The sequence below is a fragment of the Gymnoscopelus braueri genome, assembly GCF_963280865.1.
Source record: "Gymnoscopelus braueri genome assembly, chromosome: 6".
Taxonomy (NCBI): Eukaryota; Metazoa; Chordata; class Actinopteri; order Myctophiformes; family Myctophidae; genus Gymnoscopelus; species Gymnoscopelus braueri.
In genome coordinates, this window is record NC_137607.1 from 49,989,960 (window position 1) to 50,017,954 (window position 27,995).

At 43.4% G+C, this 27,995-nt stretch overlaps 2 protein-coding genes across 8 annotated transcripts in view; one reads left to right on the top strand and one right to left on the bottom strand.

Moving 5' to 3' along the window:
* cers1 (ceramide synthase 1) overlaps nucleotides 1-11,738 on the top strand; it is a 41,412-nt gene extending 29,674 nt beyond the window's left edge. The window contains exons 3-7 of the mRNA XM_080431873.1: nucleotides 256-436; nucleotides 3,202-3,363; nucleotides 6,806-6,953; nucleotides 7,654-7,811; nucleotides 9,447-11,738. Of these exons, the coding sequence (XP_080287999.1) occupies nucleotides 256-436; nucleotides 3,202-3,363; nucleotides 6,806-6,953; nucleotides 7,654-7,811; nucleotides 9,447-9,489 (692 nt within the window). The 3' untranslated portion in view covers nucleotides 9,490-11,738. The remainder of the gene's footprint in view (nucleotides 1-255; nucleotides 437-3,201; nucleotides 3,364-6,805; nucleotides 6,954-7,653; nucleotides 7,812-9,446) is intronic.
* Nucleotides 11,739-13,711: 1,973 nt separating this feature from the next.
* ncln (nicalin) lies at nucleotides 13,712-27,974 on the bottom strand. 7 transcript variants are annotated; one of them, XM_080431867.1, is made up of 15 exons: nucleotides 27,684-27,974; nucleotides 26,249-26,439; nucleotides 23,766-23,907; nucleotides 22,855-22,949; nucleotides 21,865-21,945; nucleotides 21,301-21,404; nucleotides 19,794-19,882; nucleotides 19,423-19,562; nucleotides 18,886-19,112; nucleotides 18,256-18,343; nucleotides 18,094-18,132; nucleotides 17,723-17,886; nucleotides 16,974-17,027; nucleotides 16,601-16,679; nucleotides 13,712-16,136 (listed from the first exon to the last, which is right to left on the bottom strand). In XM_080431867.1, exons 1-15 carry the CDS (start codon nucleotides 27,859-27,861, stop codon nucleotides 16,074-16,076), a joined length of 1,734 nt encoding a protein of 577 aa, XP_080287993.1. In that variant the 5' UTR covers nucleotides 27,862-27,974; the 3' UTR covers nucleotides 13,712-16,073. The 7 variants fall into 7 exon arrangements, with proteins under 7 accessions (XP_080287993.1, XP_080287994.1, XP_080287992.1 ...); XM_080431868.1 differs by having other exon boundaries at nucleotides 18,934-19,112; nucleotides 23,766-23,910; XM_080431866.1 differs by having other exon boundaries at nucleotides 23,766-23,910.
* Nucleotides 27,975-27,995: the final 21 nt, after the last annotated feature.

Sequence of the window (27,995 nt, forward strand, 5' to 3'; positions counted from 1 at the left end):
CTGCCCTAGCTTTCCTGTCATTCTTCACTGTACTATAAATAAAAAGCATCAAATGCCAAAAACTTTCATCCTAGACTCCATATTTAATCGGCCCTCGTCCCGCCACTTCTTTCCCCCCCATGACTGAATTCCTTTTCATGGATGAAAGTAGCTAGCTAGGGATCTTAGCTTTCCCCCTGGTCACTTTATTACATGAAAAGTTCTTTCATATCAGGGCCCTAATATCCACACGTCTCCTGCCCTTCTCCCCTACAGACTGGAAGAGTGGTATGTCCGTACCTACAGACATCGCCATAGCCTACCTGATCCAGGGAAGCTTCTATGGACACTCCATCTATGCTACAGTCTACATGGACTCTTGGAGAAAAGACTCCACAGTCATGGTGGTGCACCACGTCATCACTCTGGCACTCATCAGCTTCTCCTATGCCTTCAGGTATGGTCTGTTTGTTTGGTGCTTGAGTTCAACGTTTCTGGCATGGGTTTTAGATGAGTGAAATGGATTTTGAATGGCTTTCATGACAACTACAAATAACATCACACACTTTCACTGCAATGCCACCTGACTGCAATGTGCCAAATGTGTGGTTAGGGAAAGCAGCATATGGGAAAGCAGCATATGGTCAGTTTGGTTAAATCATTACAGCGTTATGCAAATTGATGGATGCAATTACAGCTATGTGCTTCTGTGCAAAGAAGGGCAATTCATGGAGAATGTGCGATACCGAACCAAAGGTATCCAGCAAGACTGAACAGGAAACCTGATAAGGCGGTGATGTGAAACGCCACAGTGTTCTTACTTGCTATAATCAAATTACGCCCGAAATGCACAGTAATCGACAGGAGATGGACTGAGACAAGTTTTTCTTTGTCATTCAGCAAACTAAACTTTCCAGCGAAAGTTATGACTGTCTTTGAAACATAGTGTTGTGATAGTGAAGCCTCTGTTGTGATCCTAAAAGCTCTCCTCTATTAAGGTAGTGACTGGTCATTCAGTTGAATTACTCAACTGTGAGCAAGCATGAGCTCGGAGAACACAAGAGTCACCAAGGCAGCATCACACGACATGTTCTAAAGTTTATTTAGCACACACAGAGAATATGTACCTTTTGCACAAACCACATGATGTGACCAGAAGATAGCATGTGAGTCATAACTGATACAGAAGCAGGAAAGATAGGATTGGAATAGGAATACATAGAAAACATGATGATGCCAGATGCAGTACTAACTACATGCTTATAGGCAGGCATACAGTACAGGTTTGTGATCAGTAGAAGAAACAACGTATATACACAGCTTAACTCATATAGTGCCAATGACGTCTTTTGACGGCCGTTTTCAGTGTGCCATTAGTGCCAATGACGTCTTTTGACGTCACCTAAAAAATTTTTTTTTGTTATTTTTTTTTCTTTTTAATCTCAAAGGAACTAGGAGAAAACGATTTTCAAAAAGTTAATGCTCCATCCACTTCAATGTTAAAATGTAAACGGATAATTTTTTTTTCTCCGTTTGATCCATAATGCCTTTGGCATATGGATCAACAAGCTTGAAATAGCCTGGCAGTGAATGAGTTAAGAGGGATTCAGTATAAGAGTATGTACAGATACTGGGATGTGGGCCGAGCCACGGCCATCTTACAACACATCAGCTGACCACATCTTTTAGAACATTTCCTGTATTTAGTGCTGTGCTCTTCTATATGTACTATCACTTCTCTACAATGCTTCAATATTAGGTCCATACGTTATTTAGGAAGGCCACTGAGCAGTAATAGTGTTTGGTGGATGACCCTTGGCATCAACTGTGCCCATGTAGACTGGCTGTGTGTACCATCCTACAATAAAGGATGAGCATTACACCATAGTTCTGTTATTGTCAACAAGGCTTTTTAAAATTTGGTATCTGTGAAAACGGAATGGACATTTATACAGATGTGGTCATACTGACATGATACTGACATGATATTGACCATAATACTAACATGATACTGACATTATTCTGACCATGATACTGACATGATACTGACATGATACTGACTATGATACTGACATGATACTGACAAGATACTGACAAGATACTGACCATGGTACTGACATGATATTGACCATGATATTGACCACGATACTGACCACGATACTGACATGATACTGCAGAAAAGGAGAGGGTCCGCACACTGTCTTAAAGCTTCCAAAAATATTGATTTAATAAGCTGTAAAAACACAACGTTTCGGCCTCTGCGGCCTTTGTCAGGAGTACTCTTGACGAAGGCTGCAGAGGACGAAACGTTGTGTTTTTACCGCTTATTAAATAAATATTTTGGGAGCTTTAAGACGGTGTGCGGACCTTCTCTTTTTCTACAGTGTTACCTATTTGATCCAGCACGAAATAGCCTGCTTGTGGATGTGCGTGCACCTCTTGGACTGCTACTGACATGATACCGACCATGATACCGACTATGATACTGACATGATACTGACCAATGTGACCATGATACTGATCATGATATTGACCATGATACTGACATGATACTGACCATGATACTGTCATGATACTGATATGATACTGACCATGATATTGACATGATACTGACCATGATATTGACCATGATACTGATCATGATATTGACCATGATACTGATCATGATATTGACCATGATACTGACATGATACTGACATGATACTGACCATTATACTGTCATGATACTGTCATGATACTGACCATGATACTGTCATGATACTGATCATGATACTGACCATGATATTGACCATGATACTGACCATGATACTGACAAGGATACTAACCATGATATTGACCATGATACTGACCATGCCTTCATTTAAAAAAATTAAAACTATAATGACCATATTCTTTTACCATCTGATAGAGCTCATAGAGACGTTTCAAATTATATCAAATTATATATAAAAGTCAAGTTTACCCAAAAATGTCACATACACCCTTTGTGCTCTAAACCCTCAAAATGAGCATTGGAAACTTCCCCATTTACAGTAATTGGGGCACTCTATTAGTGAAGTGTGTATGTGAATGGTTGAGAATAGAAGCAACTGCAAAGAGTTTCCTGGCGGAACTTGCTCTGCAAATTTCATGCGTAATGCTAATGGATTAGAAAGAATGTTCACTGTTGTTATTTTTGTCCGTTTAAAAATACTCTATAATATGATTTACATCTCTCCTCAGATATCACAACGTAGGTGTTCTTGTATTGTTCCTGCATGACATCAGCGACATCCAGCTGGAGTTCAGCAAGCTCAACATCTACCTGAAGTCCAGAGGAGGAAGCTACTACCTCCTCAATGACATCCTGTCCAACACGGGCTCTGTTAGCTTCAGCATCACCTGGTGAGGCACAGTACACTCCTCCGTATCTCTGATTCTCTCTATCAAGTCCTTCTCTTTTCCCCATCTGTCTCTAATTGTTCTTCTCTTTCATCTCTTTGCCCCTTTGGGCCCTATTTTAAGGGTGGAACTGTGCACCATGCGCATGGTGTTAACTTGTGCTGTGAGGGTGTGTCCAGCGCAATGGTCCTATCTAGAAAACACAAAAATGTGGGACGCAAAAAAAGTCATCCAGCCCTGTTTGCTGGCTGTGACTGTTCAACTCTCTCCCTGCTGTTGATGAACTGCTAAGTGATGTGTGGCATTGAGTGCTTGACCACAGCGAGGGCTGTACTTCCTTTCTTTCTCCATTTCTCTCTATCAGACACACTCTTTGACTCTTGCTCTTCTTTGCCTCTTGCTCTTTCATTCTCTCTCTCTGTCTCTGTCATTGTCTCAATATGTTCCTCTAGTAGAGCAGATAGTAGGAACAATCGTTCACTTTGTGATACAAGCGTGAAAATTGGCATGAACATTCCTTTAGGTCAACTCTTTGACTTTTTTAATCGAGCCACTCAAAAATCCAATATGGCGTCCATTTTTTCCCATAATGGCCGCTATCACGATATCTGTTGCACCCTGTTTTTTTTGTTTGTTTTTTTGTTTAGTTTTTTGTTTTGTTTTTTGGGGGGGGGGTGTCTTTTCTTTTTTTTCTATTTTTTTTTAGTGTTTTTTCATTTTTTTCAGTTTTTAATATCTATATACATACATTTCCTTCTTTTTTTTTTTTTTTTCCTTAAGTGTCTAGAATATGTCTAATGTATTATTCAAAAAGAGCCTGAAAGATCTGGTTTGGTAGAACGGGACATGGGAAGGTACAACGGGACAGGGAGGTACAACGGGACATTCTGGAAACCACTAGTTTCTACCTGAGAAACGGAGTCTCCGGAGCGCGCCCGTGCGCCCCAGCTGCGTGCGGATCTCCTCGCCGAGCCCCGCAGCGGGGGCCCTCAGGCGGTCCGTGTCAAGGCAACTAGGGCAGACGGTGCGTCTCGGTCTCGCTAGGCCGGGGTCGGCCGCGGAGGAGTGCGTTGGACAGGCCACCGAGGCCTCTCCGCACGTGGTCCCTCCGCGCCTGGTCGGGCCCACAGGCTGCAAGCAGCGTCCACCGAAGCACACGAAGGTGCCGGCGGGGCCCTTGCAAGAGGCGGGCTACGAGTGCCATTCTATCAGGGAAAAGTAGCGGGTTCCACGGCCCTTGCGGGCGGCATGGTTCCCGTGGATCACAGTGCATGACTAGAGTGGCCACCGTGGCCGACGGCGGGCCCTGCGTTCGGGCAGGCCTGCCGTCCGTGTCCCCAGCGTCCGCACGCTGGTCCATATATCCGGGCTGGGAAAAGTTGGCGAAACTCCCGGGAGAGAATTTCAAAGGAGGGGGCCATGGCAGAGCCCAGGTCCTCGTGGGCTACACGAGGACTTCCAGGGTGCCAGGCCACCCGACCGCGTCCGACCGGAGGCCTCTCTTGGGCCTGCCGTCGTCCCGTCCGTCGGCGTCCGCGCGCTGGTTCCATACAACCGGGATGGGAAGAGTTGGCGAAACTCCCGGGAGAGAATTTCAAAGGAGGGGGCCATGGCAGAGCCCAGGTCTCCCTGGGCTCCACGAGGACCTCCAGGGCGCCCGTCCGCCCGGCCGTGCCCGAGCGGAGGCCTCTCTCTTCCCATAAGCCCGCTGGGAAGAGGCCTCCAATTTCATGGTTCTCTCCCCCCTCGCGGGGAGGGGGGAGAGGGACCCACGGCCACCACCACCAGGGCGCCCCGCTCGGGCACCCGGGCCGCCCCGAGACGGAGCCTCGCCCCGGGCTTCGCGACGGCCAGGCTCCATAGGTACGTTCTGGAACAAGTCGGCGCCTCGCCCGGGAGACTTTTTCACAGGAGGGAGGCAGGGACCAGCCCTACGCCTCCTGGGCCACGGGGAGGGGACAGGGAGGTACAACGCGGAGATCCAGGAGGAGCGGGCCCGCGCCGCCACCCGAGACGGAGCCTCGCGCTGGGCATCGCCACGGCCAAGCTCCATAGGTACGGTCTGGAGCGAGTCGGCGTCTCGCCAGGGAGCCTTTTTCAAAGGAGGGAGGCAGGCGTGAGCCAGACGCCTCCTGGGCTACGGGCAGGTGACAGGGAGGTACGACGCGGAGATCCAGGACAGGGGACCCCTCGCGGCCCCGACACTGCCCCAGGAACATGCCCCGGTTCCGGGCATGCTCCATAGCTACCCGCTGGCACCAGTGGCCACTCTCCGACCGCGCGAAATTTCACGCAGGGGAGAGGCCCTGAGCCCAGAGCTTCCTGGGAGCTCTGGACTCTGAAGAAATCCTGGCTTTTTTCCGAATCCTCCAGGATTTGGGGCCTCTCGCGGCGCCGACACTGCCCCAGGAACATGCCCCGGTTCCGGGCATGCTCCATAGCTACCCGCTGGCACCAGTGGCCACTTTCCGACCACGCGAAATTTCACGCAGGGGAGAGGCCAGAGCCCCCGACCTCGCGGGGCCTGCAAACACAGTGCGATTTTCACACTTTTTCCCGGGTTTTTCGGCCGCAGTTTGCCCGGGCAGCCACCCAGGGACCCGGGGGGGGGGGCAAACCAGAGCCCAGAGCCCTGGTTTGGTAGAAGACTAGTCACTGGCAGCTCAACTTGCTAAGCGCTCGCTCTCACTCTGTTGTGTGTCAGAAACTGAAGGCAGTCACAGCCTGCACATATATAGAGGAGAGCTTAATTAGATAGTTGGAAACACCTGCTGACCAATTAACCCTCACAAATCCCTCCTCCACCCACAGCAGTTAAAAATAACTACATGTTCAGAAATCTTGAGATTTTCTTTTTAATTTCTATTGGTTTAATCCCCGATTTAGCCTATATCTTGTTTTTTTAATTGTAAAACATTAAAAACAGTTTAGAAAAAACTAAAGAATAATGTTGCAAATGTTCAGAAGTATACTAGGGGAGCTCTATTTGGTGTTTTGGTGATTGACATCACAAAAGCATAGGCAAAAATATGCTGAAAAGCTAAAATCAGACACATTTTGGCAGCTATCTTTAAATAAATGGCCGCCATCTTTGATTTTCAAGTGGCTCGATTAAAAAAATCGATAAATGACCTCTAAAGATGATCTGTACCAAGTTTCACGCTTGTATCACCAAGTGAACGATTCTCCCAAAATATTGCTTTTAGCCGCTGCACTTGTCTTTCTCTTTATTTCCTCCACAGCTTTGATGTCTCAGTGAAGACAAGCTAAGATTTATACCAAACGTTTAAGCCTCTCACCCCCCCCCTCTTTTTCTCTCTCTCTCTCTCTCTCTCTCTCTCTCTCTCTCTCTCTCTCTCTCTCTCTCTCTCTCTCTCTCTCTCTCTCTCTCTCTCTCTCTCTCTCTCTCTCTCTCTCTCTCTCTCTCTCTCTCTCTCTCTGCTAGGTTCTGGTTCCGTCTATACTGGTTCCCACTGAAGGTGCTATATGCCACCTGGGTGTCCAGCCTCCGGTCTGTCCCCAACATCCCCTTCTACTTCTTCTTCAACGCCCTGCTCCTGGCTCTGCTCTTAATGAACATCTATTGGTTCTTGGTGAGGACACGCCCACGCACACACACACACACACACACACACACACACACACACACACACACACACACACACACACACACACACACACACACACACACACACACACACACACACACACACACACAGTACAATCTCTCTTTTTTTTATAATACAATTTTTATTGAATTTTCCCATTTTTCACAGAAAGGTATGACATAAATGTAACCAAATAACGTATAAATTAAAGGCACAGAATACGAAGAAAACAAAAACTAATCAAAAACAAAAGGAAGGAAGGGCAAGCAGCACACTACAATGACCAAGTAATTATTGATACACATACAGTCAAAGATTCATAAAAAGTACTCAACACACATGGGCACATCAGAAGGCAAATTGGAAGAGTACGACCGGGGCTTTCCAATCCAATGAGTCACTTCCTTTATAAATCAGAGTAGATAAATCCTTGGGCAAGTAATCTATCAGCGGCTGCCATATATTAATAAAATTGTTTTCCCTCTCTTTTATTTTGGCACTGAGTCTTTCCATTGGAAGTGCACAGTACTTGGTAAACAGCACACTGCATTAGACTGGCTGGACTTTTAAACAAAAATGATTAACTCAGAAACCGTTTTGATCGTCACAGTTTGATTTCTTGCTAATGCTCCACAAATGCTGGCTTGAAAAATAATCTCCTCTCCTCTCCTCTCCTCCCCTGTAGTTCATCGTGTTGTTTGTGGTGAAGGTTCTGAAGATGAAGGAGGTGAATGATGTTCGGGAGTATGAAGAGGAGGAGGGCTCCAAGGCAGCAGCAGGTCTGCTTAAACGGCCTCAGCCGGAAGACAACAATGATGCAGGACATCAAAACTCCACCCATGGGTGAGTCCATTAACACAGGGACATGCATTGACAGAGTGTCTCATACATCTTTGTAAGTGACACACATGTCCGTGTCCGTTAAAAACATTCAGTGATCACCTTGCTCTCCGACTCAAAATTGAGACGTTGTCATTCTGTCTTTATGGCACAAAAAATATTTTTTCTGGATTTCCTGTTATCAGCTACAGGTACTAGATAAAGCATCATAATAAAGTAGGGACAATGGCATAGCCAATGCATCATTTAGCACCATGAGTGTGATCATTATAATTATCCCTGCCTAAATGTGTCATTTATAGTTCCAAAGGTGCCATTATATCAGCCACACTGCTGCCGTAAGCTTTAAACCAGAACATGCCAAACTTGATTAGTGATAGCGTCTTTATCTTTAACTTCAGGAATCACGAAACTAGGACATCTTCACACATTCTCACACATACTGACAGCGGAGTAAGCTTTCTGTGTAGATATAAATGAGGTATTACATGCAATCTATTGTGTTTTAATTGATCAAATAACATCAATCAATCAACTATGAGTGTTTCTTTATCTATGGAGCTACCTATTCCCTCAGTGTGGCTAACTTGTGTCATGTTCTTCTGATTATCATGGTAGCCTTCGTTGTTTTTAAATTAAAATAACTAAAGTAACTAAAGTTCATTAAATCTGTCCCCCAAGTAGAATCACTGAAACTTTTTGGCATGTAAATCTTTGACTCTGGTCTGACAAACAAACACACATGCACTCTCAATCCCTCACTCACACACACACACACACACACACACACAAACAAACAAACACGTGCGCACACTGTTGCATGCACGCACGCACACACACACACACACACACACACACACACACACACACACACACACACACACACACACACACACACACACACACACACACACACACACACACACACACACACACACACACACACACACGAGGCAGAAGGAGCAGCTCTGCCATGAGGATTATTGTGTAAGTTGGCCAGATAGGTAGATAGGATCAAAGAGCCCCATGTCCATATGGAGATGTGATTAGTGTTAACCTCCCCCACTTCTTATCTTCCTGGCCTTGAGCTCTGATGATAGTCTCTGTGCCTGCCACACATCTGTTAATCACCAAGCAACATGCATGCTCTGACCAGAGGAAGACGTATGCCCAGACACATCAGCCATGTGTGTCAGGTGATAGAAACATACAGTAAAGCCGTATACATTGACGTCTGACGCTCGCCGAAAATAATGGATTCCAACTAAGCATACCACAAAGTAATAATGCTCAACCAAGACCTGATGAATGAAAGTTAACACATTTGTTTTGCTCTGAAGGTATACGGTAATACTTTGCTGTTAGTGACTTGGGTTACGTGGGTAAAGTTGTGAGTGCTGTCATTTCCTTGTGTTATAGATTTTTGCAAGTCAATCCTCATGAATTCTTCATGTGCTTTGCTCTGTCACTCCATTGCTCACCCTTGTTGCTTTTCTATGCCTATTGATTAATTCTTTCCTCTTCTTTGGATTTCCTCTTTTCGCTCAATTCCCTTCCTTCTCCATCCGTGGGGCGGTCAATCATTCATACTCATTGCGGGTTTCCCCCATGTCTTTACCTCTTCTCTCTCTGCTGCAGGAAGCACGTGCAGAATGGCCTCACCAAGGAGAAACATCTATAATGACCTCCCCATCGCCACCACCTGGCACTTGAGTACAAATACAAGCAAGAGGAGGCTCATCTGGTATGGCTCGCGCTCAAACCTGGCTGAGAGCAGAGCTCCATGAAACAGAAAAAGGACGAAAAATTATTTAGGACGCAATCTTTTTTGTTTTGTTTCATTCGGTTTGATTCTTTTTCTGTCATCACGTTGGTTTTGATTGTGTTTTTTTTTTTTTTTTTTAGCACTGTGAATGTTATTTCAGGTGACCTTACAGTCTTATTGTTAGCATCATCACATCTGGTAGATCACATAGAGGCAAGACAGAGTGGGGAGTTGGTCACGTGCAGACCAGAGTTATGTACAGTTCTCCAGGGTGTGTAGATACTCATCATCACAATCATCATCATCATGGCCCTGGACAACACGTACAGGGGTTAAAGTGCTCATCCAGTCTAGACCTACAATACCGATAATGACCCCGTGCTGGAGGGGTGAGCAATGTTCAAAGTTCTCTCTCTCTGTCCTGACTCCACAGGATTGATTGACCACCAGTGTTTGTGTAACACCGACCACGCAATATTTTTTTTTATTTTGGTTGCTTTCATCATCCTCTTTGACTCCAGATGTGAGGTTTGAAGACCCGGCTGTAAAGAAAGGGAAGGTGCATCATTCAAAAACAGCTCTGCCGTGGTCTCTCGCTCCCTGGTGTCGTTTGACCAACTCAACTCGTATTGATTTTCCATATCATCGCACAGGTCGATGGCTGTGAACCACGAAGCGACCCCCCACTGTGTCCGTGGGGTGGAAGGGTGTCTCTGTGCTCTGAGCGCTGACAGAAAGTCTTTTGTAATGTGAAGGACATAAAGTGCATTGCTGGTCATTTCATGGGAAACATTTCACATTTTGTTTAATTTCAGCTCATTTTTTTTTTGTTTTTTTTCCAAAGATGTTTTTGTTTTCTTTTTCTTCTCTCTTGTGATGGAATAGGCGGTGGAATAGGCGTTGGAAATATTTACTGCAATTTAACATTTTATGTTTGTTTGTGTCTTGTATAACATCTGTTGAAGCACTGATATGAAGGCATACAAGCTGATTGCTGGTTTAATGATGACAGTTTGATTGATTGATTGGGTTTCGGTATCATCCTCATGATTTCTTCTTTTTTTATATGAATGTGAATAATATCCAAAAACAATTTGTGGGTGGTGGCGGCAGTCAGGTTCACAGTCAAATTTTAACAATGGCCCTGGATTTATATAGAGATAATAAAAAAACAAAACAATGAAGTATGATTAAAAAAAAAGAAGAAAAGAAAAAAGACATATGCACACATTATGGTATTGTGGAATGCATGGCATTGGAATGGTTTTGGAAATACGCTATGAAGTTGTTTTAAAAACAAATGACAAAGAAGAAAACTACTATCAATGTAATCTTAACCTCTTTATCAATGTGCATAACTTATCTTCAAAGTGAACTCACCTGAAGCTGCAGAGATAACTGGACATATTGTGTGTTTGTGCGTGCATGCGCGCACACTTCCAAGAATGGACCTGCCTCCTCTGACCTTAATGTGTGAGCAGGGTTCGATTTGCTGGAGGAATGCGGGACATCCATAGCCTGGTAAACCCTCCCTCCAGAAATCTCATTTGTATTTTATTTCAGGAGTGAAATCAAATGGAAATGAGAATTCCGGAGGGAGGGGCTTTACCAGGCTAGGACATCCATGCCTCTGCTTTTGATACCAACCCCCTCTGGTCATTCATTTTGATCTCTGCTTCTGGTCAGACTGAATTAAACTCATTAAGACCTGAGGCCGATTCTACAAATGCCTTCTAAACAACATTTTTCAGACACTTTCAAGATTCTTCAAAAATGTTCAAAAATAGCAGACGTACAAGCTCGCAGCTTGCTGTCCCTATTTTGGGCAAATTGTCATAATATGTCAAAAAAAATATTATTATTCAATAGCGAAAATACTGTGGCAGATCTGCAGACTCACAATGCGTCACGATGCGTTGTATGAGCTTGTAGATCAGCTATTTTCACTAATTGCCATATGAATAATATAGGGCTTAAGGGTGCAGTCACACTGAACTTGGACAATGCTTTTCAATGGGAATGGAGCAGTTTGTTGCCATTCGCGGATTTCCGCAAAAAAAAAAAAAACGCTCCGTTCTCATTGAAAAGCATTGGCAGAATCCGCCGCTTTGGCAGAATCAAAGTTAAGTAGGCCTAATGGTTAAGAAAATGTCCCTCTCCTCTGTTTTTTTTTTTTAACAAATCGAACCCTGAGTGTGAGGTATGGTTTCTGTGTTTCAGTGAATGTATGTAGGCCTATGCTACAGCTCTGCAGGAGTCCCCTTGGCTGAAAACCATGAAATATGAATAAGGGTTGTATCCGTCCTCTACCTTCTCGATCAAATTCAAGTTCTTGTTTTGATGAACGGCATGCTTGTTCTGCTGGAGTAGGCCACAGATGTTATTATTGTTCAGCAGATGATGCATCCCAAACTGTCCAGTACATGGCCTCGTCTTCCACATCCCCTTAAGGCCTGCTAACTATAGCCGGGAGAGCTCTGTAACATGTTTTAGCTGTCTGGGGATTACAAACTAGCTCATGATTTTATTTACATTCAACGTCATCATCGCTGCTGATCTTACGTTTCATCTTTGTTGATGAGTTTTGGAATTGCTGCTGTTTTCCCTCTGAGAACACTGTTTGTATTCCAATCATTATGTGTGTGTCCCTTTTGTTCTGCTGTGTAGGAGTTGGTGGAGACGATAGGGTTGTTTTTATAGATCACAGTTGTCTGGGTTTAGTCCTAAACCTGTTCCCCTTTTTCATTGCTCTCATTCCGCATTACTTGATAAGAAGTAGCTAATGTTCAGGTTATGTGGGGTACTGTAGAGCCTATACATATGTTATGTGTGTGCTGTACCACATCATGCTATGTTTTATTAATGTTCTATAATTTATTTAGACAGATTCTATATCATCCAAAGGCATCAAATAGCTTTTTTTCAGAGCCATTGCATTCTGATTTTAACCTCTAGGTGGAGGAAAGCCAACTTTTGCTGCATGTCATTCTAATGTGGATGACCTGCACTGTTCAGTTCATCTCCTCTACCTCCACCCCGAAGATATATCTCCTGTGAAGCTAGTTTATCAATGTTTTGACCTAAACTCTCAATACAGAGATTTCTTTTCTTTTCTTTTCTTTTTTATTGCCGAACTGGTTCCAATTAGTTGCTAACTGGTAATTCCAATGGGGAGCAGAGTTTGCTGTAAACCCACCACAACTATGATCTCTGTTAGGTAGAACTGGTTCCTGGGGTTCACCGTGGCCTAGTGAATTTTCCGCTGTACTGTCTACAAAAGGCTTATAAGTGTTCTTTCCCTCCACCTCTGCCCAGCTCTCTCCCAGTCTGTCTACACTACAGACAGCACTACTGACAATGTGAATCAAGGATAAAACCACTCTGAAATCTGTTTCATTATGCCCCCTTGAAAAAAGAAAAGAAATACGATTTGTGTTATAAAGGGAAAAATATTAAAGAGTATTTAGCCGCCTAGTTTCCTTTCAGTGCAGATTTGGCATGTCTTTCTTAAGCATTCAATACAATGTTGGCTTAAGGTTCAGTTCATCCTGGGTTAGGGTAGATGCTACTTGGGAAACATTTGGCAGATGAAGCTCATTATGACAATGCATTTACATTGAGTTGAGTTTGGGTGATGTATTAATGCTTTTAGAATGTGCCAACTTAATTCACAAACCTATGTGTTTCTGGGACCTGGTGATGAAGAAGAGGTTGTAGTGAATATGAGGGGCAGTTGCTCCGCAGGTATTTCTTACAAATTGCACTGTAATTTATTACTATTATTTTTATTGTTCATTATTAGGCTAAAGAAGTAGTAAAGTGTAGAGAATCTGTGGGAATTGTTATGACTTTCTTTGAGGGGACAAATCATGATGTATGTCAATCTCTGTTCAAAGTGTATTTTCAGAATACATGTTTTATTTGGACCAATGATACACACTGTTAAGTATATCAGCCCCCCCACCCCCATCCCCAATTTAGTTTCAATTTGACCAGATTCTGAATCTGACCACTTGATAAGACAGGTACTTACTCTTTTATAATAATTTTAATAACTCCATTGAACCAGTGTTATTGTATAATTTCCCCCCATAAAATAAACATTTCAAATTAAGGAAAAAGGAATGGGTGATGCAGATTTCTTTGACAAATAATTTTATTTTGTGTTATAACTGATGTAATTTTCAATGCAAGGATTGAGTGTATGTGGTGGAAAAACTGCTAAGACAGACAACGAATGTCCTAGAAAGAAGAGTTTCAATTCAGTGCACAGATAAGCATTGTCTGCTTCAATAAATTAAAATTCATAGATATTTACCACAATTAAATTAACCAATTATTTTCAGTTTCCATTGTTGTAGAGGGGGACACCAGTCATGCTGCACTATATGTAATAAGCACAGAAAACAAACATCACTCAGTCTTCGCAAAAGGCAGGGCAGAGACTTGATCAAGGCCACATTGCAGTATACATGTACCGGCACACTCCTTTCCTATCAACACCAATGCCCTAAATCACTATACCTTATTTAATCTGTTGACCTTCCCCCAAGGGTCCATACTTCCCCCATACCAAATCTCTACACTGAAAATAGCTGATATACAAGCTCACGTCTGTTTTTGCCGAATGTTCAGCATTCAAGACATGCCCAGAATAGGGATGCTAGGGTACACGTCTTTAAAATGTGACTTCTCCCAATGAAATGTGTTTATTTAAAACCAACACAATTGTGCATTGTGGCTGATGCAGTTTTTCGTATATATACTGTGCTCAGTGTGCTGTATACTGCAACGTAGACTTGATGAATGTGTTGCTAAAAACGGGTCACAGCACTTGACTTTCTGAAGGTCTATTGATAAAAGAGTTCATTCTGTAACGTGATGTGGCACTCTGTCATGTGTTGCACACACATACAGATATGGCCAAGGACCAATTGTGGAATGTGACCTTTTGACCGCACTGTATGCAGTTCATTTTACTTGAGTGTTAACCACCTTGGTTCCATAAGATTACTGTGAAGAGTGCAGATTTAGTGGATTTCAACGAGATCATTTACTGTGAATTCACAAAAAAAAAAAAAATGAACAATTCAAAACGAGACAAAATGTCACACAAATGGCAACAGTAAATATATAAGTGACAACCGGGAAAAAAAGGCAGACAAAACAATCAATGTGACATCCGTTTGTAGGGCAGGAAATTAGCCTTTTTGTGCCAGTGGCTGGAAGTTGCAAATTTCACTTCCACTATTTTACAAGTCACCAAGATTGTGGAAGCAGGTTCTCCAAAAGATGGTTTGTTACCTGTCAAAGTGGGTAACAAAGTAGACCAACTACTTGACCACAACCACAATTTACAACTGCATTTATGGCAGCTATTGTTCATTTCCTCCCTTGACCCATTTTATTTTCTAAAACTGTAATCATTGTACTGAATGAGTAATAGGAGGATTCACAGATAGAGCAGCAAAGACATTGTTTCAGGTCTTGCTAATTTCACTAAAAAGGCAATGGCATATACAGTATTGTATTTCACATTTAATTTTAGACAAGCCATCCTTCACGTAAACAATTCTTCTGTTAGAGGAAATTTTTAAGTCAACCGGGCTGGCTAATAGAACTCTAATATACCATATATCTGAGATATATATATATATATATCGTATGTATATAAACACACACACATATATATTTATTCATTCCAGAGTAATTCCTGTACAGTCAAGTCTTCCTCCTAGCTGCCTTTGAAGACAACTGACCCCTCCACATTAGTTTGGCAGAATAAACACTTTGAGAGGAAGGCAGAGTGATCAGTGGGTACAGTAATGGGTTAGCCCTCACAACCTACTTTAAACAGTGTAGATCCCAGAGCCTTGGATACTGTAGGTTTCAGCCACTTGGTTAGCAACATGGAACGCCCAAAAAGATCAGACAAAAAAAAAACATCCACCACCTGGGACCAGTGGTTCTCAAAGTGGGGTCCAGGGACCCTACTGGTTCCTTGAGAGGGTTCCAAATGGGCCCTTACGGGTCTTTAATCTGAGAGTGTACTAATGGAACCAAATGGACCCGTTCACTCTAGAGTTATGGGGGCTCATTGACATTAAAAGGTTTGAGAACCACTGGTCTGGCTTAGATCCATCCTCTACTCAATGATCCACAGATTAGATTGGACATAAATAAAATAAAAGGAAGTTACGGGTTGGATTTGTGATGAATAATGACCGGTGAAATGTTTGTTCATGGGGACAGAAGACATAGGAACAAATCCCAACTATTTTGGCCACTGAGACCAAAGGCTGGATGACTAAAAGTTGGCAGCAAGAAAGGATCTGACATCAGTTTTCTTCGGGTTGAGGCGGGGGGGGGGCATATTGTTGTATGGAAAACTTCACAAATAGAGCTGCTTGGTCCAGCCCTTGTGTTCTTATTGGCTAGTGTTTGTTGATGACTTGAAGAAAAGGGGTGGAGTCTAGATGAGAAGAGGAAATGGGTGGAGCTTAGTGAGTCTTTGTCTTGGGCTGGGTGATTCTGCGGACAATACTGTAGAGGACACCAAAGTTCTGGAAAAGACAGAGGCAACATTACCAATTAACCAACTAAGGAGTACCAATTATACATAAACCGGTATATGACTGAGAGGCAATGCCAATATCTCCCAGTATAGCACACTGAATGGATCCACCTTGTTTGTTACCTGCAACCTAGAAACTACCACCAGCCACTGTTTATAACAGTTTGTTTACATTTTCTTCAGTTTATAATGAATCATTTCATAAATTGTAATGGAACTTTTTGTATGGGACTTTTGTATAACTAGAGGTTCGGGACGAGTAGCGGCCCTCACACAGTCCGGACATTCTGACCAATATGTCTGAGTCACTAAATAAATATCTATATAATATGTATATTCCCGCTGGCCCTACCATTAAAAGGATAGCAGTATTACACTCCAGGTTGTGCTATATATATATATATATATATATATATATATATTGATGAAGATGAAACCTGTGACTTGACCCACCTGAATGGCCACATACATCACTCCTAAGTAGGCTGCAATACAGACAGCCAGCAGGAGGTCAAAGATGGCAGGCTTCACTCTGATATGGGAAAATCAAAAAAGAAAAAGGTAAACTCAGGTAAACTAAAGCTCAGAGGAGGAACGTCTCTCTGAAGATATGAATCGTTGCTGTTGGGCAGAAATCTCCATATTTCAACTTGTTTGTAAATTAATGCCCTACTTCCTCATACTAGCATCACACAAAAGTAGCAAAAATAGACGATCTACAAGCTCAAAACACACTGTGGCATGTTCTGAGCTTGTATTTTTGCTACTTTTGGACATATGAGGATTCCACCCAACAGCCAATAAAATGCAGCCCATTATCCCTTACCTATAAGCATTCATAGTCTGTTTGAGCTGGTCATAGAAGACAAACTCTGGGTCCCTGAGGAGGAGAGAAAGGAAGCAGCTGTCAGAGCGATATCATCTGGAGCAGTCTAAAACGCACCACTGCATTACTGCGTCTCCATAAACGTTGAGCTGGACTACCATCTAGAATTATTTTGAATGTATTTCCGAGCTCTAGCATCTCAGCATTCATTTGGGTGTGATTGGGTTGATGCATCATTATTGCTACCATAACCTATGAGGTAGACAAACATGAACTTGTTTCTCTAGTCTATGCTATAGAATCAACTTTGTTTTACATTGCACAAGTGAGTCTCAGACTGTGAACAAATGACGACTAGCTATGTCAAACCTGATTTCACATCAAACTTCTACTCTGTAAGGACATCAGGATTCATAGTAACTATTATGTTCAAATTTAAAAAGGGTGTGCATATAGTAGACCCTCCAGAAAAAGCGATTATGAGCATAATATGCGATTACGCGCATGATTATGCGGGGGTACATTTTTTTCAAAAAGGGTATGCGCATCGCATAGCATCGCATAATATGCGTATCGCATCGCATATATTTCCGCATATTTTGCAACGTCACGCAATTTCACCACATAAAATCACATAAAAACCCTGCATATTTCATCGCAAAATCTAGGATTTTAGCCCGCATAATAAAGGATTTTAGCCAGCGTTTTTCTGGAGGGTCTAATAAGTATGTATGTTTTGACCACTTTACCTTTTGTCAGCTTTGACGTAGTGCCTCTTGACATCCTTGAGGTAGCGTCCTAAGTGATACTCAAGGGTGGACACCACACTGCTGTCCTTGTCCACCAGTTGGGCGGCTCTGGGCTGGGCTGTCAGCCAGTCCACCACTGATGATAGCTGTTCCTCTTGTACTTGCTACAGTGATCATGACACAGACAAACAAATAAGAACAGTCACAAATTAGCATGAGGTACATAGAATATAGTCCACACCGGAAGAGAGAATTTCCAGTATTAGCCATGTGTGAGTCATCAACAGAAAACTATGCCTCAACTATATAGCAACAAATCTCAACAAGGACACTGCCAGACTTGTGCCTGCAAGAAAAGTTTAGGAGCGTACCATTTGTTCAGTGAAGATCTGCAGATCCCCTGGGGCACCCTGTGCAGACAGGCAGAACACAAGAGTAGGTATAGACAGAATTTAGGAATTCATTACAGATGTAACAGAAAGTCAAGGAACTGAAATTGCGAGAACTGAAAGAGAGAGAGAGGAGTGTTGTACCTTCTCAGTAAGGTTGTAGATGACTCTAGCCAGGGCTTCTGCGACCACTTTTGTGTTCCTGCTCAGCTTCTTCAAGTCAACATGAGGCCTGCAAACACAAAGACCATAAGGCCACACATACCGTTAGACCTGTGGACAAACAACTCGACAGAACAGAAGGCAGTCAGAAAGCCAGCACGGTCAGAAGGGGAAGAGAGAATGACTACTGAGCTCCCATATTTAAATAACCTGGAAGGGTACAGAGAATCATAACCTGCAAACAACTCTGTGAAATTGGCAGCCTCAAAAACACACAAAGCATGCCAGGGAAAACAACACTGAACAACCATTAAATAGCCTGACCTAGTAGGCTCCATATCACACAAAACAGATAAATGGTTCACGAATACACTCACAGACAGACAGCTGTGACAGCAGCTTGTCCAAGTGTACAATGGGGATTGATTTGGATGGCGCGACAAGACAGGGTTGGGAATAGGTGGGGTCGCCAAAGGTTGGACGAACTGGATGAAGCTGTAACGACCAACTACAACAATCCACGACAATGAACAACAAGATGGTGATGGTGACTATGATGGACACGAGTTGTTTTTTTGTCGTCGATTCGGAGACTTGCAGTAATGAACCCACCCAGCAGGGGGCTCTCCCGCTCCGTGGCGAGAGGAGAGGGACACTGACCGCACGTCCATGATGCTGGAACGCTGAGCCAGGCGGTGCGAGGACAGGTGAGAGAGAGTGAAGGCCGGCAGCCGGCGGATCCCGAAGCGCTCATGCTCCCAGGCCAGTGTGTCGTCAGCCAGGTTTATCTTCTTGTGAACCATGGAGAACTTCACCTCCGGGTAATGGCTGTCTACCACCTGGGACCACAGGGAGGGATGGGGAGGGGAGAAGGCAATAGAAGGAGGACGTTTACCTCTGTGTGAAGTCATTACACCAAATCAAGTTAAGTTGGATTATAGTTGGGACACGATTGTTCCCCATTGACCACACAGCAGCCAGTCTCCTCTTATGTCATACCTCCCACCCTCCAGGTATGACATGAGAGAAAAAGGGCCTCCGTTTGAATACGGTCAATTGAAAAAGGGTAGCTTTTTGTTTTGCAAAGGAGAATCATTAGTCCAACATAGTCTATGGTTTCTGAGGGGCAGCATGTCTCCTGGTTCTTACCGTCTCCAGCTCCTTGAGCAGGGTATACTGAGGGGTTCCCTCTTTTGGAGGCTTGGACACATGGAGGTGGAGAGAATCATCATTCCCCAGAGTGTCCAGGCACAACACAAACGCCACATTGTCCTGGAGCAGGCTGGAGTCTGGAGAGGGAGATAAGAGACACAATGATGATGGGCACAAATAAGGAAACATGCATGAAGGGTGAAAAGCAGAGATGAGGCATTGTTTGTGTTTTATATAGAAGACCAGCTGAGCCCTGCATGCTGTGTGATTGATTGATAAATTACAAATCCAACAATGTCCAGTGTCCACTCCATCTCTATTCTGTTTGAGCAAATGTATAGCAGGCAGCTGACAACCCGCAACAGTACCTGTGTGGTCCAGGTTGTCCTCCAGCCAACGTTTGGTACCCTGGTAGTTGAACTTCCCTCCTCCAGACACAAAGAACAGCAGGTTGAACCTAAACACACAGGAGGGACACATTATTAGTCAAATCTAGAGTAAAGGGTCATCCACACCAAGAATGATCACTACAAATGTTAGAGTTTTGATAATAATTCTCACTCAAGTGGACGGCGGACTTCACATCACAACTATACCGCTAGGATCACGTTGCGCGCACACACACACACACACACACACACACACCTCTTTCAGCTGCCACTTGCAATAGTTAAAAGAACTGTTTCCATCCAGCTAAGTAGGTTACAACGGAAACAAAAAGGCATCTGTCCCACATTATTGACCACTGTAAGTGGCAGTCAATGGAGTTCCTGTCAGTAGTGCATAGTTAATGAAGCTCTGTGAAAGGGTTTGGATGCCGTCCATAACAACTACAGGGTAGCATAGATAGACTTCATCTTTATGTGCAGTGTGCGATAGAACCCCCAAAGTTGGCATTCACTTCTTTTTAGAAATATTTTCAAGCTTCAGTGAAGAGATTGATGTGTGTGCAACTCCTCAGTTCAAGTGAATCTAAAGTGGCATTCCACATCACATCCAGCAGAGGGCTCTAGTGCACAGTCATTATTGGTATGATAGCCAACATTGCTGTCGGGCATAAATCTTGTATCTACATACTTCAACTTAGGTTTTTAAGTTGATTAATGCCCTACTTCTTCATACTACAGTGTCACACAAAAGTAGCAAAAATAACCGATCTACAGGCTCACAATGTATTACATTGAAACATGTGAGCTTGTAGATCTGCTATTTTTGCTGTTAGATTTACTATTTTTGTAAACGTGAAAGTAGTTAGGTCTGGCGTTTTATAACCAATTAAAAGGATTAACAAGAGCTTGTGAATAGATAATTGGATCCATTGGAACGCAGGTTCTTTTTTCCATTACCTGAAAAGTAACAGACTAGTTTTGGACATATACAAGGTTTCCACCCGACAGCGACAATAGATTAGGTATGGTGCTTAACCACTTAAACCCTATATACACTTCAATGGTCTCCCAGGGGTCCTCCTCCTTTTTTCCCTAAAGACCCCTTAACAGACGACGTCACACTGATAAGAACCAGTATGCGCGCGCAGGCCGGCACCAAATGAAACCCATTCTGTCATGTCATGTCTCGCAAGGACGCGACTCCCTAGCCAACACACAAGAGGAGGTTGAATGAACTGAAACCAGCGCACCCCGAAACAATACGTTGGGAATTGATTGCATGAAACAATCACCTGTGCGTCCAGTCTCAATGTTGGTAAACAAATAATCGGTCTATACAATGTAGAGGGGGAGAAAGAGCATCCCCAATCTCCCAGGATGACTGGAGGCCAATGGGCAGAGATATGAGTGTACAGTAGATATAGAGGTCTTTCTTGACCATTAGCCACCACAAATAAATTAACTTGCTAAGTGGTTTACTACTCACCCAGCATGTGTTCTCTTATATGTGTATAGTCTAGAGAAGAGACGAGCCAGCTCGAGCAACATGGACACTCCACTGCCATTAGAGTCTGCTCCATAGGAAAGCCACTGGAGATGACAACATATGCAGGATGTCAACTTTCATATTGTAACCTCATGCCTCCACCACACAGTAATGGGATATTGTGGGAAATAACGGTCAGTTATGAATACATTTGAATTGGGACAAGTTTTGGTTTCCCCCCTAAATTAGTTAGGCTATATCAGGTCTACGAGATCTTGGTCAACTGGGATTGTTTTATTAATAAACACATCATTGGTGTCTCAAGTAAATAAAATAAATACCACTATTTGTATATTAATTAAATGTTTTGTCTGTACAAGTTACTAAAATAAGCATTACTTCTTCAAATAAATATTACTTAGGATAATTCTTTGCATTCATTTGCATTAAGAAAAAACAACAACCCTGAACAGACTATTTGACAAACTCCTTCAACTAGTAGGCTAGTTAAGTATTTCTTCAGTTAGAACATTCCTAGAACATTTCCAAAACCAAAACACGTACTGGAGCCACACCGAAGGAGTCATAGTGAGCCACAAGGACAATGGTGGGCAGGTCCTCCCCGCCAACCCCAGCCAGACGACCCTGAGAGAAATAAGAGACCCTCATTAGACAAGTTATAGGGTAAAGGTTTTAAATGCTAGACCCTACAGCAGAGGTGGTTGATTCTATAGCTTTAATTGCTATGCCATAACGCTCAGTAAAGAGAGTGCTGTTACTGCACTACAACAGCAGATGGCGCACTTTGCTTTATGCAAAAAAAAGGGTACATAGCTGCTTCATTAGGGTCTCTTTCAAGACATGATTAGGATGCCGTCTTTGGAGACACATTCCATTTATAGTAATAAAACAATTTCTATTAAGCATTTGTAGTACACGCAAATATGTGCATCTATGTGTGGAAAACATTCTATAGGCCTTGCCTTCATGCACTTGTTCTTGTTGAGGTGGTTCATTTACATATCCATGCGATACAGTAAGAAAAGAGACTTTGGATTGATTAGAAAACTTGTAACATGATTAATTTAGTTAGGGTTCAGCAGGCATTCAATTTTAATTCAATTACTGTGCCCTCTGTTCTAAGTCAAGCATGTGGCACATGAGACCAAGCAGTAAATGAAGTCAAGAATAGAGAGCTTACAGCAGTGACTTAAGCCTAAACTTATGGGACCATGTAGACTATTAAAACCTTTACTATGCAATGTTCTGGTCTACAGTCAAGAGTAACCGCCTGCCCCCAGGCCTCAGAGGAAATCCACTGTCTGTCTCCTAATCCCCTGCAGCATGACTAAAACCCATTTATTCCCCCTGGGTTTAACACCCTGCTTAGGTCAACACACATTTCAGCGGACACCTCAGTAGTTCTGTTGATTTTATTCTCTCTAAAATATTTGGCAAAATACTTAGCACCCCGTAAGTACTTAGCGGAGTAAAATAATGTTTTCTCAAGGTTATGGCATTTCAGATTGCATGCCCTGGAGGTAGGATTCTCACCTCCAGGCTGGTGATGGCCCAGTCACTGACAGCTTTGCTCTGAGCTCCGCTGGTCACCATCTGAAAGCCATTGGCTGTGGCCGTATGAATCAGCACTATAAGAAGGCAGAACACACAGCACATATTAATATTAAAAGTGTGGAAGGATAGGATATGACTTTATCATTTGCCAGTGCCCTATGAATCTTCTTGCTGTAAATATACATGATATTTCTCACAAATATACTGTCCTCTATATACTGAAATAATAACTATGTACACAAACGGGTGAAAATGGTTTCACTTCTCATCGCCACCCAAAGAGCGCCTCTATGCTTTATGCAGAGTAGACACGGAAGTCCCCACAGAACCACCGGTGTATTCTATTCAGCAGTAACACCGTAGGATACCATTACTGTACAGTTGACTGGACTGCAACGATATCGGTGTACATCTGTGATGTTTAGTCACATTAGATTTTGATTGCATGTATTTCTGCTTACTGCTTTCTGTCATCGTCTCCGCTAGGCCGAAGACGTGGCCGAGACTGTTTTCGTCAGTGTGTCCGTCTATCTGTGAACAGCTTATCTCAGGCACTGTTGGACCGATCGGCGAGAAACTGTGCACGCACACTCCCTGGAGGCCAGAGCAGAACCTCTGCCCCAAATTGTTCATACAAGCCTGTTATAGCGCCACCAGGAGGGAGATTCTTTTTTATATTACTCTTCAGATTCTTCATATTTCATCCTGATTGGCTAAGTCCAAAAAGCTGGCCCACAATAAGCTACCCGGCCTGGCGAGACCTGCGCTCCGAGGAGCACATTTTTCTAGTTTTCTGTGATATTTATTCTTCCTATGACTGTATATCACAGTACTTCTCTCCACTTAGGTCTTAATGGGTTTTAAATAAAGATTTAATCTATGGAACTTACCCTCAGCTGCAGAGGATGAGTCCTGGGAGGAGGACGACGTCAGGGTCTGGCTGTAGATGGACAGCAGCTCATCATCCTCCATGGCAAAGTAGACAGGGACGATTGTCTCGGTGGACAACATCTCTGGCTCCAGCTCCATGAACTGCTACAGTAGAAAGGAACAATACAAGAGGGTAGTTTGACAAATAGTACACAGCAAATATGTTTCAATCAATAAACATGTATAAAATAAATGGTAGTTCACCATTTAATCATACAAAATTGAGTATGAGACAAGTATTAGACAAATGTGTCTTTCGGTTCCTTTGCATCATATTGCGCTAGTATCAATGAGGCCATTGTGTCTCTGAAACAATTTCCTTTGAATTATTTGTACTTGGCAAACGTAAGGGATTATGACACCAATAAAAAAAAGGAATGAAAACATTCAAACTTTTTTCACGTTTGCCTCTTTGAACCTTAGAAGTCTGGTTTTGCCTGTTCTTGTTTTAAGTGTGGCACAGCTGATAAGAGATGGCATCTGCGGATTCATTTGAGTTTGTACATAAATCACTGTTCGAAAGTAGAGCAATGCTCAAAGCATGTTTTCCTGACAGTCCAGGTTCACACGAGACCTCCTGCATTATAAAACAGTGGGGGAAATTAACACCAGACCATCCACCAAATGCTTGCAAATGTTTTACAAAGAATGGTAAGTTAAATGTACCAACCACTTTAAATTGTAATAATTTCTTCCATAATTAAAAAAATATACAGTATTAGTAACGGAAACCCATTGCCCTATTTTCCATGACCAGCGCTATGTGTAACTTATTTTTGCGTCTTGCACAGGCGTTATCATATCTTCCCCGCACGCAACTGCATTGTGCTCATGATTTTGTACATGGAAGTGTGGTTGAGCTCTCACCCGCACCAAGCCATCGCAGCACATCACCCCCACCCGTGAACAGTTGCACTGGCTTCCTGTTAAGTTCCGCATCTATTACAAACTCTTCCTCCTCACCTACAAATGTCTGAACGCCCTGGCTCCACAGAACCTCTCAGGCCTCCTCCAAAAACGTACTGTCACACAACCTGTGGTCCACAGACTTAGACCTCCTCTCTATCCCCTAACAAGCAAGCAAACCTTTGGGGACAGAGCCTGAAGTGTGGCAGCCCCAACCCTTAGGAACTGTCTTCCAATGGAGATTCACCATGCTCCCACAGTGGACTCTTTTAAGGCTGCCTTGAAAAGACACCTATTCTCGCTTATGGCAAATAGTTGTTTGTTGTTTTGTTTGTTTGTCGTTTGTTCATTGTTTTTATGTAAAGCGTTCTTGGGTTTATGAAAGGCACTATATACATTCAAGCCATTATTATTATTGTAATCATTTACTAACATACACAAGGTGCTAAGAAAAAAAAATTGCCGGTGCGCACGTCATGAATCCAACTGTAATTTGAGTAATTTTGCGGCCCAATGCGAGCAGTGGTTGTTCTGTAGGTGGTAACTCAATACTTAGTCATAATCTCTGCAACGGACTAGGGCTATACTTTTGTATGCTAGATGGTCATTTATGATGCCACTGGAGGCAAATACCTGCACTATGTCCTGATGCATAGCAGACATGTTCTTAAGATGGTCATTTATGATGCCACTGGAGGCGAATACCTGCACTATGTCCTGATGCATAGCAGACATGTTCTTAAGATGGTCATTTATGCCGCCACTGGAGGCGAATACCTGCACTATGTCCTAGGGCATAGCAGAGATGTTCTTATACCTGCACTATGTACTGAGGCATAGCAGATGTGTTCTTATACCTGCACTATGTACTGAGGCATAGCAGATGTGTTCTTATACCTGCACTATGTCCTGAGGCATAGCAGACGTGTTCTTATACCTGCACTATGTCCTGAGGCATAGCAGACATGTTCTTATACCTGCACTATGTCCTGAGGCATAGCAGACGTGTTCTTATACCTGCACTATGTCCTGAGGCATAGCAGACGTGTTCTTATACCTGCACTATGTCCTGGGGCATAGCAGACGTGTTCTTATACCTGCACTATGTCCTGAGGCATAGCAGACATGTTCTTATACCTGCACTATGTCCTGAGGCATAGCAGACGTGTTCTTATACCTGCACTATGTCCTGAGGCATAGCAGACATGTTCTTATACCTGCACTATGTCCTGAGGCATAGCAGACGTGTTCTTATACCTGCACTATGTCCTGAGGTATAGCAGACATGTTCTTATACCTGCACTATGTACTGAGGCATAGCAGACGTGTTCTTATACCTGCACTATGTCCTGAGGCATAGCAGACGTGTTCTTATACCTGCACTATGTCCTGAGGCATAGCAGACGTGTTCTTATACCTGCACTATGTCCTGAGGCATAGCAGACATGTTCTTATACCTGCACTATGTCCTGAGGCATAGCAGACATGTTCTTATACCTGCACTATGTCCTGAGGCATAGCAGACGTGTTCTTATACCTGCACTATGTCCTGAGGCATAGCAGACATGTTCTTAGGCAGGATGATGACCACAGCTCCAGCTGACTGGCGCAGGGCTTTCTGGTACTTGTCATAGGAGAAGTCCATCAGCCGCATGATAACACAGCGGCGACTTAACACCTCCGCCTCCACTGAACGTGCCTCTGTGTTCAGTATGGCATTCCTGGTTCCTAGAGACAACAAAAATATTATTCTATAAATGTATTTGCAAACATAACGTCTTAAGTCAACTAATACCATTTTGCCAACATATAGAGACCATCTACTTATGTTCAAATTGGAGTGGACTGTCCGGCTGAACTCCAATCCAATGATGCCAAGCATAAAGTAAGGGCAGGGTTGGGTTTTGAAGCCTATACAAAATGCTATTAGATCCCATTCATTCTCGTTCATAAATAAATGTGAGATTTAAAAACCCACATACTGAGAAGAAAGTTATGATTGTAGTGTTGCTACCACCACTGACCAGAAATAAAAATCTCACACACTGGTATCAATGAGGGAGGAGTCAGTAATGAGATTGATTAAAGGTGAATGGTTTGATTCTGTCAATGAGGTCGCTCTGGTCCATAGCATTGCCATTAGGAGAAGGAGAACTCCCAACGGTATGGACCAGAGCCATCAATGAGGGACTGACTGCTGCAGTAGGACAGAAAGCATTGGGCTAACCATGCTAACTCTGCTAGCCACGCTAACACGGCGAGCTGTCATTGGGACAGCTACTACTAGCCCTGGTCGAGAGCCTTAGCGAGTTCTCCCTAACGCCCTGCCAAGCGTGCTGTTCTGCTCATAGACCGAAAATTCCACTGTCGTGCGAGGTCTGTCTTTAGTAAAAAAAAATAAACTAAACTATTTTGCTACTCACCGAAACAAAGGCTGTTTTGTGTTGTTGAAAGTCTATTCTCCAGGGTGGGAGGCCTCTCAGCACCCCACCTTCCCTGTACAATACACTTTTTGGGCAAAACATAAAATATGTCCGCCAGATGGAAATTGTTTTATTTATTCCACTGCTCCCTCTACAGATCTGGTCAATGGTTAACTTATATTGACCAGATCTGTAGAGGGCGCAGTGGAGTGCATTACACAAATTCCATCTGGTGTACATATTTTATTTTCTGCCCAAAAAGTGTATTATACAGAGAAGGTGGTGGGCTGACAGGCTTCCCACCCTGGAGAATAGACTTTCAACAACACAAAGCAGCCTTTGTTTCGGTGACCAGCAAAACAGTTGTTTATTTGTTTTACTTAAGTCGGCAGACCTCGCACGGCAGTGTTACGGCGTTAGAGAGAACTCGCGAAGCAGGGCTAAGCTACTACATGCCATGATGATGCATCCAAATAACCGATCTACAAGCTCTCAATGCGCCGCATAGCGATGCACCGTGAGCATCTTAGACCTGCTATCCTCACTCACCGTAGGGCTGCCCCTGCAGGTCGTACTGCTGCATGCGGTACACGGTGAACTCATGTGCGGCTTCGGTTGGCAGCGGCGCGGACACCAGGATGAGCACCGCGGGGATGAACACAATGAAAGTGAGCGGAAAGGACGTTTTGAACATGTTGTCGAACATCTCGCTCGCCTCCTCGAACATGTTGGCGGTTGTGTTGCGCGACAAATCAGAGAGAAATGGTATTTATTTGAGTCGCTGTCTGTCTCCAACAACCAGGAAGGAAGCTGACAGGAAGGTTAGCTACTGTTTGCTAGCTGGTTGTAGTCAACGCTAGA